The sequence below is a fragment of the Prorops nasuta genome, unplaced genomic scaffold (genome assembly GCF_024137725.1).
Source record: "Prorops nasuta isolate Cenicafe-Biocafe unplaced genomic scaffold, Cenicafe_Pnas_1.2 PNAS00005, whole genome shotgun sequence".
In the NCBI taxonomy this organism is placed as follows: domain Eukaryota; kingdom Metazoa; phylum Arthropoda; class Insecta; order Hymenoptera; family Bethylidae; genus Prorops; species Prorops nasuta.
The window spans coordinates 7681573-7694449 of NW_027116802.1; the positions used below are offsets into that span (position 1 = coordinate 7681573).

Sequence of the window (12877 nt, forward strand, 5' to 3'; positions counted from 1 at the left end):
GACATTTCTCGCTTTGTACAAGGCTACTAGGTATACATATACTGCTATACGAGTGAATAAATGCTCTAATGTGCCTGAAAAAATTAAACTTTTTCTTTCGCAAAATATTTTTTCACTTCCCAAGAAGTATTAAACACGCGCGTAAAATAATAAAAGTTAACATGTATAGAGCAAATTTACTAACCTATACTCCACATAGGAATATGATTATAGGCCTTTTAGCGGCCGTTACAGTAATGCACAAAAGTTGTGCGCGTGTTAAGTCTTGGCGATTCGAGGAAATTTCACTTTTCACGGTGGAGTCAGCGGAGCATTTCGCGTGACATAATCGCACTAAAATCTCATCGAAACCTATCTCGGTTAATCTGGCAGAGAGGCAGATTGCATTTCTCATTGTCCGTCCGGCTTATTGCGAATTATGAAAGGCCGGAGTTAGGAGCGGTTTCAGCTGTCGCAACTGAATTCGCCGTAAGAATTTTTGCCCCTCTTCGGCCGATCCAACTACTGCGTTGCTTATCGCGAAAGCTCGCTCGAGCTTGGAGGATATGAAAATGGCGCGAAAATGATGAAAGGTTGGGTTGCGTAAGACTATCTTTGGGGGGAGGGGTAGTGAGAAAGAAAGAGAATGGGCAGTTTTATGAGGAATAGAGTCGAGGTGAGATGAGAAAAGATGTTTCGAAGGAGCAGCTGGCAAGCAGCTAGATAAATCTGATACCGTTATGACGCGACTCACCGACATCGATGCTTCTTGAAAATCCTTCCGTTCATAACCTAGCAAACGGTCCTTGAACCAGCGTCGAAAATTTTCTCAAATTTAACGTAGATTTTTGGTAGCAATGCTATTGGTGGAAAGCGAGGTTTCTCGAAGGGAGAAAAGGCTTTTCAAGTAGTCGTTCAAATGCGAGCGCCCGTAAAGCAGCAAGAAGAGAGGAGAGCTGGCGCGCCACCTCCGCTCGGCTTGGTCTCCGATCATGGGGACGGCCTCTGTGACTCGTGGGGGGCTCTGGTTTCTCGCTCGAGTAGTAGTTAGTTTAGTAAGCGAGTTGCGTTTTACGTTGGCACACGCGTTCAAAGTCAGCTCCTTGCAACGTTCCATCTCCACCCCTCCCCTTCACCCCTTACAATCGCGGCAGCTAGTGAAGGGCTTCCCCCTTTACGTCGTGGGCCCCTATCGATTGCACCAAGGTCACTCGACCACTAAGCAACACCGCTCATTTTTACTTTCCAACCCTCCCAAACTACTGTGTGACTCTCCTCAAAAACTATTCACCGTTTCAGTGGAACTCGCGTGTGTTTACAGTGGTACCAAGAATTTCAGTGAATACAAACGAACGCTTCGATGTTGTTTCTCTGACTATCGTCAATCTCTTGTGTCCAAATAACTTTTTGCTTTATTTTCTACATTCCTATATAAGTATTCTACGTTTCTTTTGTATTTGTATCGCGTACCACCCACTGCTTTGTCGCATCATTGAAATTCCACATATTTGCGTACAATCAACAAGGCGAGTCGAATGAAAACAAAAATATTGATTGAACGCGCGAAATAGTCTCATATTTCTCTTATCAGAGATCCGTATTACTAGTTTTATAGTTTACTTAGAAATCAATATTTTTCTAATGCGATTTTTGGCCGGTCGACCGCGACTTTTTCTCCATACCTTAGTTTTCTACAGAACGGTGCCATTCAACGGTAAACTTCTCGAGTTCTTCGATTTATCGCGAGGCCACCTTCTCTTTGACCAAGTCCCCGAACTCGTAAATTCACCGCTCCGGCAAAATTGTAATAAATTGCACCGAAGTGCGTTTCTTGTTCAATTACGTAGCGGAAGAAGGCATCCGCGACGCTGTATTACTATTTTAAAAAAGCTTTATCTTATCTGGCTTTAACCTCTCCATCGAGAATTAATCCATGAGATATCGTTAAAAGTGCAGTGCGGTAAAGCAACCGTAATATTAAATATCCAAATAAACAAAGACATTAGATTGCAAGCTGTTAGTTCACTTTTATCAAAGCAATATGAATTAATCGATCTGCTACGAGTAGCTTTAAATAACTTTAATTGACTATCACAAGACGAATAGTATCTAATGCATGATTCTTGTGTATAGACCAGCCACTTAAATTTCACTATATTAGTTATTTTCACGAAAACATATTGATCAGGATTAAACTATTTTCTTCAATACTATTTATTCTCACGTTAAATCACGTGCCGTGGTAAAGAAATATATTTTATTGTATCAGGAACATCCCTTATTCATCTCGACCAGCAAATTTGATTAGGGCCACAGTTGTGCAGGATAAGGTGCGCTGGGTTAGGCACGTCAAGCCTTGGAGAACAGGACTGTTACGCGTAGTTGGATGAAATCCTGATGTTTCTTCAGAATTTATTGACACTTACCTGGTATGACCAAATTTGTAGCCGAGATACAACACGTACCAACGTAACAAATTATTTCCGAGAACATTTGAGAGAAACGTTTTTCGTTCTTTCCGCTATGTGTACCAATTTGGACAAAATAGTGATCGCGAGTAACCATTTCCATGATCTATCGCGCAGTTTTTCTCGAAGCAAATATAAAGTTACTTCTCGTTTAGAAAATCACTCTTTTAAATATAATTTTTGGAGCTAAAGTCAGCCGAATCAGTACTGTGGACAATTGCCGTAACAGATTGGTGAATAGTCGAATCACGCGCGCGTAACGGATCGTAGTATTTCAGTCTCTGACATTAATTACCGTTGGCCAATTAACGCGTACGATAGTCCGCCAGCCAAGATAGGCTCCTCGGATCTTTCGGGTTTGTTGGCCTCCTGGAAAGACAAAAGAAAATGCTATTCCTCCTCGATAACTCGTATTTGCATTTTTCACCGGAAAATAGTATCGCGTGTCTTTAACAAGAGCCGTTTTATTATACGGTTCCTCTTCCTTTCCCTCTTTTACTTTTTTGCGTTTTCTTCTTGGTTTTTTACAAACCTCGTTCGCTAAATCAACTTTCGTTTCTGCGATGCTTATCCGACTCTTATTGTTCAATGGCGTAGCTCGGTACAACGAATTTTTCTGCCTATCGATCTCTCAGCTCGTTTCCTTTTTCAGACCCAAACACACTTCCGGCGAGCAATTTGTTGCTATAATCGTGGCTCTCTCATGAAACGAATCAGAACGCTTGATGCGGGAAAGTAGCGGGATATCGCGAGATTGTTTCTTAGAGCTTTTAATCACTGCCAATCGCATTAGTGGAAATGTTTTGCGAGCAAGAATTCGTTATTTGCATTCATCGAGCGAAAATAGGGTTTGTTGATCGAGGTTAGTCGGGATTGTTGATAAACAGTGGCCGAGGCTCGAATGATTCAGGACAAAATGGGTCGCCGTTGTATCGAAGGCGTGTGTGTGTGTGTGTGTGTAGGAATCGCGAGAAAATCTCGAACATCTTTCACTGGCGAAATTCGGGTCGCGCGTCTACCCACACAGTAGAAATAACAGAATCCACGCGCGCGATTCTCGCAATCTTCGTACTCTTACAAGTTGCGATGCGTCAGCCATGAGCCATTACCATCTCGGTCGATAAGCGCGCGCCCTTCTTTACTCGCTGAGTATCGGCCCCTGCGTAGGTACCGGAAATTACGACACTCGTGATTTTCCTAAAGAGAAAGTCGACATTATCCGTGCAATTCCCCCCCCCCCCCCCCCCTCCACATTCAGCCGCTTCTCGGAAAATCTCCTTTAATTTCACGAGCAAAACCGAGAGAAATCCAATAACAACCGTTGAAATTTCTGGCTTATCGATGAAACTCCCACAGGTGGCCAATGTCACGCTCGGGAGAAAGGACTACACCAACGCAAAAAGCCCACGCATTTTAGTCTCCCGTGTTAGAAAATCGGGTTGAGGATTATTGACACTCGGTATAATATTTTCCATCCTTCGATTCGCCGTAATAAAAACAGCAGCGAAATTCCGACCAACGGTTCGCTTTGTTGTCACGCGTTCCGCCACGAATTGCACAATAGACTCGCGTTCTGCTCGCTGCATCTCTTTTTGCTTCAATTTCGCCACGTTCCAACTTCCCCTTTGCCCTTTTTATCCACGCTCTCTCTCATTATTCCTTCGCATAATCATTCAATTACTGTTTGTAATTTTAGCACATGCATTTATGTATATCTCGGCCCGGGGTAGATTGATTCCCATTGTTTCCCAGGCGATTTACTTCCCTCGTTAGTATCGGTATCGACCTCGAAAACTGGTTTCGAGGAAAACGCGGAATACGACTTGTTCTCACGACAGTTTCGTCAGTGCGAAAGAAGATGGCGATAACTGTCCTACCGGTTGTACCGGTATTATACTTATATGGGTCGCTCGCGTCGCCGTGCTATGCAATATTGAAGAAAATAAAAGCATAAAAGGTCGATGAAAATTCGATATGCTCGTGGAAGAATAGGAGAAACGTTGTTGGGTAGAGAGCCTGAGAAACGAGAATCGTTGGTGTAATTAGGCGCGGCCTTAATTGTCGCGATCGGTTCTTCTCTTCTGTTTCTTAAACTCTCAACGCTAAAGTGGCACGCGCACGAGAGTCGAGTAAACAATCGTCGCCGATACGTTTGAAAAACGAGGCTCCGCGCCCTCTGGGCGGGTAGCCGAGAATTTCCTCTTTACCATGTTTATACTATGTCATTGTAGAAATGGACTGCACCAAAAGTAGCAATAAAAAAAAAAACAAAGAAACATCATCGAAGCTGAATAATTGTTGGGTACAAATGAGAAAGGCTAAATGGGGTTTGTGGTGTAGATACGAACGACATCAATGGGAGCTTGAGTACGAGAGGAAGAGGAAAATGGTGGTGACGCATCGCGAAACGAGCATATCCTCGAATATTCGAGCCATCATCGAGCAGTTAAAACTGAATCCGGTGGAGAGGAGAAGACTGATCGATAAGAACAAACAGGAAACTAACGCCAGATGCACGAGTTTTCCTTCGGCCAAGATCAGCATCGGCGTTTACGGCTGCTCCGACAAACTGGATGTACCTACGCCGATGAAACGACCGGAAGTATTGCGCAAGTCGGTGCAGGTGGAAAATCGGCGCAGATCCGTCGAAATTGTGAATGATGGGGTGGGGAGGGGGGACGTTGCGAGGGCGACCCTAGCGGAGAAGCCGGTGGATGAGAAGCGGCAAAAAGTGGCGGATCGTTCGAGCGAGATGGCCAAGGAGATACGGAAGCCACCCGAAGTTAGGAGGAGAACGAAGATTCGGCCGAGATCGGAGGAGATTTTCCGAAGCTGCGAGCTGCGAGAGGCGGGAAAATGCGAGAGTCGAAAAATGGAAAGACCGAAAATTGTCGAAGATGGTGCTCGGTGCGAGACTGAGGTACCAACCAAACCGGAAGTAGTCAGACAGAAATTGAAGATTGACTGCACGAAGACAGATTCTGCCGAGTCTATTCAGCCTGACTGCTGCCTCGAGGTACGAAGCTCCGCCCATTAACGTTTCGCAAGGATAGAATTGTTCGCCCAGCTACCGACAAGTGTCAATTGTCAGAATTTGACGACTCAATAGGAAAATTATGGCCATTTGCGTCTAAAATTACCCTTCGCTCCGTGGGAACTACTTTCGAGAAACTCTTGTTGAAAAAAATCATTCTTTGACACAGCCATCCATACGAATCAGTTTTTATTACCACATTATTATTGTTAATATCAAAATTGATAACATAATTGACCGAGCGAGTTTCTACACAATGAACCTATAAAGTGAAATCCGTGCAATTGGTGAGGTAGAGCAGAAATTTGTACATGAAATTCTGGCTGAAATTAGCGCTAAGGTCGATACTCGGTTTGTTTACAAGACAAGCAAATTAATACATAATTTCACGGTACTTTCACCCAAGCGCTTCTAGGTAGGTGGCTCGGACGGACTCTTTACTGGAATTGATTAGAGTCCGTGTTATATGCACAAGACTTTCCGCAATCGAAAGTAGCCCCGGCCAGTTTATCTTAATTCACGCATCGTCTTACGGCATTCGATGGTTCGCCTAACCCGAAAAAAATATTCTAATTTAACTTGAAATTTATTTCATGTACCGTTTTGTATAATCGAGTAAATAACGAATTTTCTACAATATAGGAAACTTCCTGGCAATTCTTAATGCTGTTTTTTTATCCGTAAACAAATTATTCTCCGGATTATAATCTATAGCATCCATTATATTTTAATCGATCAGTTTACCGAGAGGACGTTAATTTTTACGATGATCGCTTTTCGTGACTCGTTTCGGTTTTCTAAAGTTTATAGAAGAGCGTTTTATCTGTTGCGTTGTGCTCGAGTGATAAAACGAGGCTTGTGTGGGGCCCCCTCTTCATTGTAGCACCTGCAACCGGTTCCGAACACGTCTCGAACTCGCCCGAGCCTACTTTCATACCGTTAGATCGCTGCCCCATAGACTTCCACCCGAGCAAGAGACTTATGCAACTAGCAAAAAACAATTTCTTCAGCGTCTCTCGTACTTGAACCATATTTCTCATCGCACAGCATTTGGGTCTCTGAAAAAATCAATATCAAAGTCTTCTCGGCGTTAATGTGTTGCGAATAAAGTGTGACTTGTTTTTATGGATAATAATTCAAAACAATTGTATTTTGTTGCAGGTTGTATCAAAATCCACCAAGGATCATGCTCATCGAGTTTCAGGATCCAAAGAAGAATTGCGTAAGTAAAAAGACGTTGGGATTTTTTATCTTTTTATTTGTACCGATTCCTTTGTGTTTAACCGAAAACGCATGAATTTCAGCTGAATTGGAGACAAAGACTCTGAACCATACGGCAGCGCACCACAGGATCTCAGTGAGGCCGAGGAACAGAAGGCCACCTCGAAGAGCAGCGCCAGCTACCACTATCACCACGATCAACGAAGATAATCTGGATAGCCTTGAGAATGTTGGTGCACCAATGGCGGCGAGCAGTGCTGCGTCCTCCCCCACAGAACCTAAGAAAGTCAGCAGAAAATCGTCCAGCAGGTTATCAAGAAACTCGGAAATTTTTGACGAGCTAGAGTCGAAATTACCCCGGAAGCCTTCGAGTGTTGCCTCATTATCCCCAGATTCTCTGGATGCAACTATTGCATCTAGAAGTTCCGTTGAAACTAGTGAAGAGCAGATTGAAATAAGGTAACGATCAGTTAATTAAATATTAAGTATAATATTTATATTAATTTTTTTGTTTCTTGATCAACAGGCCAGTCGCGAGAAAACTGTCGAATCGAATATCGAAAGGGTCGGACGTATTCGAGGAGCTTGAGTCAAAGTTACCGCGCAGGAGATCATCTAATAGATTGTCTAAATCACCGGATAGTCTGGAAAGTCCAGGTTCGTGGTTCTCCAAGTCCACGGAAGGTTTTGACAAATTAGTAGAGCATGAAGAGTCAAGACCGACGTACAGGAGATCATTGAACCCTATATCTAAATCGACGGATAGAGTTTCAAAGTCCTCGGATAGTTTGGAAGTGTTAGAGACACTAGCCAGTGATGACTCAATTGAGAGACGGCGAAGCAGTTTCGAGTCAAGGGCTAGAAAGGCCTCGAAACTCATGTCAAAATCGACTGAGAGCTTCGAAACCATGGAGCAGCAAGCGCAGGTCCATCATGATAACCGAGGAATCATTACTGACGTTAACTTCACTGGGCAGGAACCCCTAAATCGAGGAAGCATTACTGACATCAGTATAAGAACCAGAAGATTGTCAACGAGTGGGTCAAAGTCCTCCGACAGCTTCGAAATCGTTGACGTAAACGAATGCTGCAAGGATGCGGAGGACGAAGACGAGGCGTCCAGTTGTCCCAGAAGATCCTCTAAGAGAATGTCCTCGGAGAGTTCGGATAACCTTGATTTGGATGATAGATTGGAGAATCGGAGAGTAAGAAGACTGCCAAAAAGGGTCCCTAGTACAAGTATCGTGGATATAGTTCCTGTTGATGATCCGGACGAGGAAAAAAGACCAACGCCCCTGAGGAAACCATCGAGACTTCAAAAATCATCTGAGAGCTCCGAGCTCGGTAGTACGGATACTCTCGATTCTGACAGAAAGAACAAATCGACTGGAAGCACTGAAACCCTTGACAGTCTTGAAAGAGATCTCGAACAGGACAGAAAGGATGAGGATATCACAGAGAACATTTTGGACCGACGCGAAAAGAACGTAAGTATTTTGATATCTGGTGTTTTTCGTACTGTTTTGTTTTCCTTTTGCGAATCTCGTAAAATAAGCGGCTTTTTCAGGATTCTTGGGTAAAGAATACCAGCTCGGAGAGTAATCGGACATCGATGACGGAGAGAACGGAAGATTCGAAGGTATCTTCGGATAAATCATACTGGAGACAGTCATCAGAATCTAAGGAGAATCTCGATATTCATCAGCTTCTGGCCATCACTACGATAGTCACTAGGATGAATGACAACGGAAATAATCAGCGTAGTCCTGTGATCTATGCAAGGAAGAAACAGCAAATCAGCGCTTCTCCTCCAACGTCACCCGTAGCCAAACAGGATGATAACAACCTGGTGTTTGACAATCTTCTTACAACGAAAAACGACGAGGACCTTCAAAATATGCTGAATGGCAATATATCATCTGAAGTATCATCCACAACCGATACCAAAAGCTTCAAAGAAAAACTCATCATGTTTGAGAAGCTCGGCAAATGAACACTGTTATCGCGAATCGATCAAGTTATATACTTGCTTACGATATCTGAATAATTATCGATACAGTACAGGGCTGTTATGCAGCGTAGCGTCTCTCTTAATATTAATTTCTTGGTTGATATAGAAGAATCGATTGGGGCTCGGTGCTACGTTGTGTAAAAACTAGCTGTACGATATCCGTTGTATCATCCTGGTAATTGAGAAAAAGCTAAGCTTTCTAAAGATGTGCAGTCTTCGAGCGAGAAGCATGTAGATAATTAATTAAACATTTTTATTTTGAAATAACGCAATGGAAGATTGTTTAATAGAAAATGTTAACAAAATAATTTTCATAAATTTATTTTATGTTGCGTCGTGGATTAAGAGAGAACAAAAAAAATTGTGTATGACACGATTAATAAAAGAAAAATTACTTACTTTCTTGTACATATATTAATTAAGCAAGGTAAAACCAGAATTTGTCCGTAATTAGTCGAGGAAAAATGTGTTCCCTGGTATTTTACACGTGAATAAAAGAATCGCGTCTACAAAAGTACAGTGTAGTTGAATAGTCTTATGTAAATGTTTTCAGGGTACATCGTGTAACTATTTGATCGTCGGTAGAGCATTGCTAAGTACTATCGAGATTCTTGGAAAATTTCTTGTAGGAATATTAGTAAGTTCGGGGTTAACGTGATTGTGAAGTAGCTTAGGAAAATTAAATCGTACTTAGCTGATCCCAAATGTGTAAATACAATTTGCATTATTTTAATGTAAGACTATCCGTAATTTTGAATGAAAAATCTAAATTAAAAAAAAAGGTTCGAAGGAGCCATTGCATTGCGCTAGTTATCATTCGTTTAGAATGGAAGTCTTAATAATCAGTATTTCTTTATTCACATTGCGGATAATCATTTAATATATCAGAGATATATAGAAGGGCTTAGAATTTCTTTGATAGGTCTTGATTTAACCTTTTCCAAGTGCCTTAGTATGAGAAGAGGACTGAAAAGAACTTTGCAATCGTAGACTGCTATCATCCGCTTGTTAAGTAATTATCTCATTTTCTCAAAAATATGTACACGTAGCACCTTTAGTCTATAGAGAGATTAATCGTCAATATATATACTAAAAAATTACGACAAGAATATTTTGTATATCTATGTGTATATATATCTATATCTATCTATCTATCTTCTATATGTATATATATATATATATATATATATATATATATATATACACATTCAGAGTAGATTACGCGCTATTGTAAATAAAGCTGCCATTACAATTAGTTGGATAACAAATCTTTCCCTTTATTAAATCTGCGACCCGTATAATTACAATTATGTAAAAAGTTACAAAATATCCTGCTTGCTTTTTTCTTTTATACAAGTTTGCAAATATTTCGACGTTAAAAATAATAGTCCTGTTTTTAAAAGGTATTTAAAAAATATTATTTACAACAAATTTAACGTAATAAATATATGTAGTTTCAGAGCCAAAGAAATATTTGAGTGTAGGAGAGTAAATCTAGGAAAATGATGAACGTGTAATTGCGAGATTTGCAAGGAGATAAGATAACTCGATGCGTAGATTGAAATTACTTTATTAATACGATATTTATTCGGATCGTATATTCTCGTAAAAACATCTGTGTACAAAATTCACAAAAGAGGAATGTAACAGTTATTCAATATTGGCAATGACCTCAGTAACAATGATTCAACGTATATCCTATTCAGCATCACGAGCGAATCGGATTTATTGGCTCTTTTCTTCTCTCTAATAATAGTTCCCAATGAATTCGAGAACAAAATTGATTAGTAGCATTTTTTTTAAATTTCAACATGCAATCGAGATGCAAGGATAAATAATTTTGGGGCAGGTTTCATAATGACAATGAATTTTAATACAAGATTGACTAGGAATTTGCGTAGAAGACTTACACGATAATCAGTAGCACCCCTTAAGTTTTCTGTTTGCTTATAGTGATAGACGCAGCTTATCAATTGATACCATGCAAACCGCTAGTAAGTCTACTCCGTCGTAACAATAGTACATTAAAGTCTAAGTTAATCGGTATTTAATTATAGCACGCTAACAAAAATGAAAACGAATAATTATTAATCCTTGCAACTTGCTCACGTGCAATTATCCAGTGTGCTTTCTTGATTAGGATGAAAAATTTTTAAATGTTTACAATTCATCGTGTGTATCGCTTTCATAGCCAGGATTACAGAGAGCCGGTGTGCTCAGCTCCATTGCATACTCACAACGACTTGGTTCGCTAACAGAGATAAGTTTATTTTCAGTTCCACAGATAAGGGAAACTATAACAGACCTAGCAGGTCCATTCCAGCAGGTTAGACCCCTGTCGTATTTCATTTTTGCGTACTTATTACCCTCAGGACCCACCCATTCATGGAAATGACCTAAATTCACGTCGCTTCCTCCAGATTTTGATCTTTGACTAGCTCTGCCGAACATGCATAAGGAATAAATGTATTCCAAATCTGTGTGTTCAAAGCATTCACCATCCAGGGAAGAAAATTCTTCTTCTGGTCCATAATCTCTTTCTAATTTTTCTTCCAGTCGTCTTACTTCATTGAGAACATCAGTTGCAGCTTTCTCAGCTTCCTGATAACGTTCTTTAGCATGTGCAGCTTCGTCTATCAAAGCTTGCGTTTCCTCATCATATATTATGTCAGGCTCATCTGGTAATTTTTCATCTTCCTCTCCATGATCAAGAGTTTCTTCTTCATTCCTATCTTGACCATCTGAGCTTACCTCATGAGTTTCTTCATGAGCTTCTTCATGAGTTTCTTCATGTTCTCCTTCCTCCTCAGCCTGGTCAGCTGGCTTAAACATACCTAAATAAGAATAAGATATTAATAAAAAAAACAATAATTTCTCCCTAAAAATTTTAAAGTAATTGAAATAATATAAACCTTGCTCCATCATTAAGAAAGGCTTAATATTTGCCCAGGCATTTTCTACAAATTCTTCTAAAGCAATTTCTGGATTATTATTTAAGAAATAAAGTGCTTCTTCCTCTGATACAGCACCGTCTCTATCTTTATCAAAAGTGACTCTAGTTTGTAGTTCAATGACAGTAACTGTACCACTATTATCGGAATCTAATAATTTAAAATAATCCTCAGCAGCAAATTCTTGCACCTCCTCTCCCTCATCAATAGGAGGCTGCTCCTGTTGAATAGGTTTGTACTTCTCCAAGGCGATCCTTTCTCTTTCCTCAGCCTGATTCTTAATTATTTCCTTTTCCTTCTTAGTCAATTCCATTTCTTCAGAATCAGCACGCAACATGGTCAGGCGAGTGTGATGATTGTTCTTCAATTGTTTTCCCTTAACAATCATTTCAAGCCTAATTTTATTACCTTCCACAACTAGTTTTGCAGCTTTCTGAGCTTCTAGTAAAGCTTCTCTACCCAACTCATGACAATTGTCTTTGCACTCAGTATCAGATAAATATTCATCCGAGCCATCACAACAGTCGCAAATTCTATCATTTACCCAAGCTGAAGGTATATTTGCAGATTTATGGCCGGAATTTTTACAATAGAACGAGCCATTGGAACAGGCTGACGTACCCGGCTCATCACTACCATCCGCACAATCGCAATAATCATCGTTAACACGAGTGAACGGAATCCTTAAACTACCATCCAGGCATTCGAAATCACGATCTGGTGGATACAACGAGTTTTTTGACGCTGGGACACCATAAAGACGGTCTATTTGAGACCCGGCTACGTGGCCCAAACGATCATGAAATTGTATTCCTAGGAAAAAAACACAGCACACGAGTAAATTGTTCATTCTTGACTTCATAGCAGTTTTTGATATGAGTTATCACCTGACCGAGCTCTTTCAATCAAGAGCTCTAAAGTATTTTAACGGAAAATGATTGATTTTGAGGTTCTGATTCGCACACGAACGTCCGTAAGTAACGGAGCTCTCTTCGCCTCTCTTACCTCCAATATACCTCCCACTCCACTTCTTTAGTTCTCAGTAATCTCAGTCACTACCTTACTTAAGCCTAACCATTGACACACTTCACACTTCACCACTTCACTCTAGTCTGATCTGATTCAGGCAAGCCTCGTGTACAATATAACGGGCGAAAATCTGAATGCGGAAATTGGAATTTGGAGTTGGCACTACTGAATCTGATGACGTGTA

General features: G+C 40.7%; 2 protein-coding genes across 10 annotated transcripts in view; one reads left to right on the top strand and one right to left on the bottom strand.

Annotated features, from left to right (window-relative positions):
* Positions 1-9951, top strand: part of LOC136773666 (dentin sialophosphoprotein-like) — a 29157-nt gene extending 19206 nt beyond the window's left edge. For 6 of the 9 annotated variants that reach the window (XM_066727479.1, XM_066727478.1, XM_066727482.1 and 3 more), the window contains 4 exons: positions 6643-6703; positions 6786-7161; positions 7229-8189; positions 8270-9951. In XM_066727479.1, the coding sequence (XP_066583576.1) occupies positions 6643-6703; positions 6786-7161; positions 7229-8189; positions 8270-8695 (1824 nt within the window). In that variant the 3' untranslated portion in view covers positions 8696-9951. Of the gene's footprint in view, positions 1-1042; positions 5464-6642; positions 6704-6785; positions 7162-7228; positions 8190-8269 lie in introns of those variants that run through there. The other 3 variants (XM_066727487.1, XM_066727486.1, XM_066727484.1) reach the window with 3 other exon arrangements.
* A 316-nt stretch (positions 9952-10267) lies between these two features.
* GCS2beta (glucosidase 2 subunit beta) lies at positions 10268-12663 on the bottom strand. The gene is made up of 2 exons (XM_066727490.1): positions 11626-12663; positions 10268-11547 (listed from the first exon to the last, which is right to left on the bottom strand). Exons 1-2 carry the CDS (start codon positions 12524-12526, stop codon positions 10874-10876), a joined length of 1575 nt encoding a protein of 524 aa, XP_066583587.1. The 5' UTR covers positions 12527-12663; the 3' UTR covers positions 10268-10873.
* Between the last annotated feature and the right edge of the window lie 214 nt (positions 12664-12877).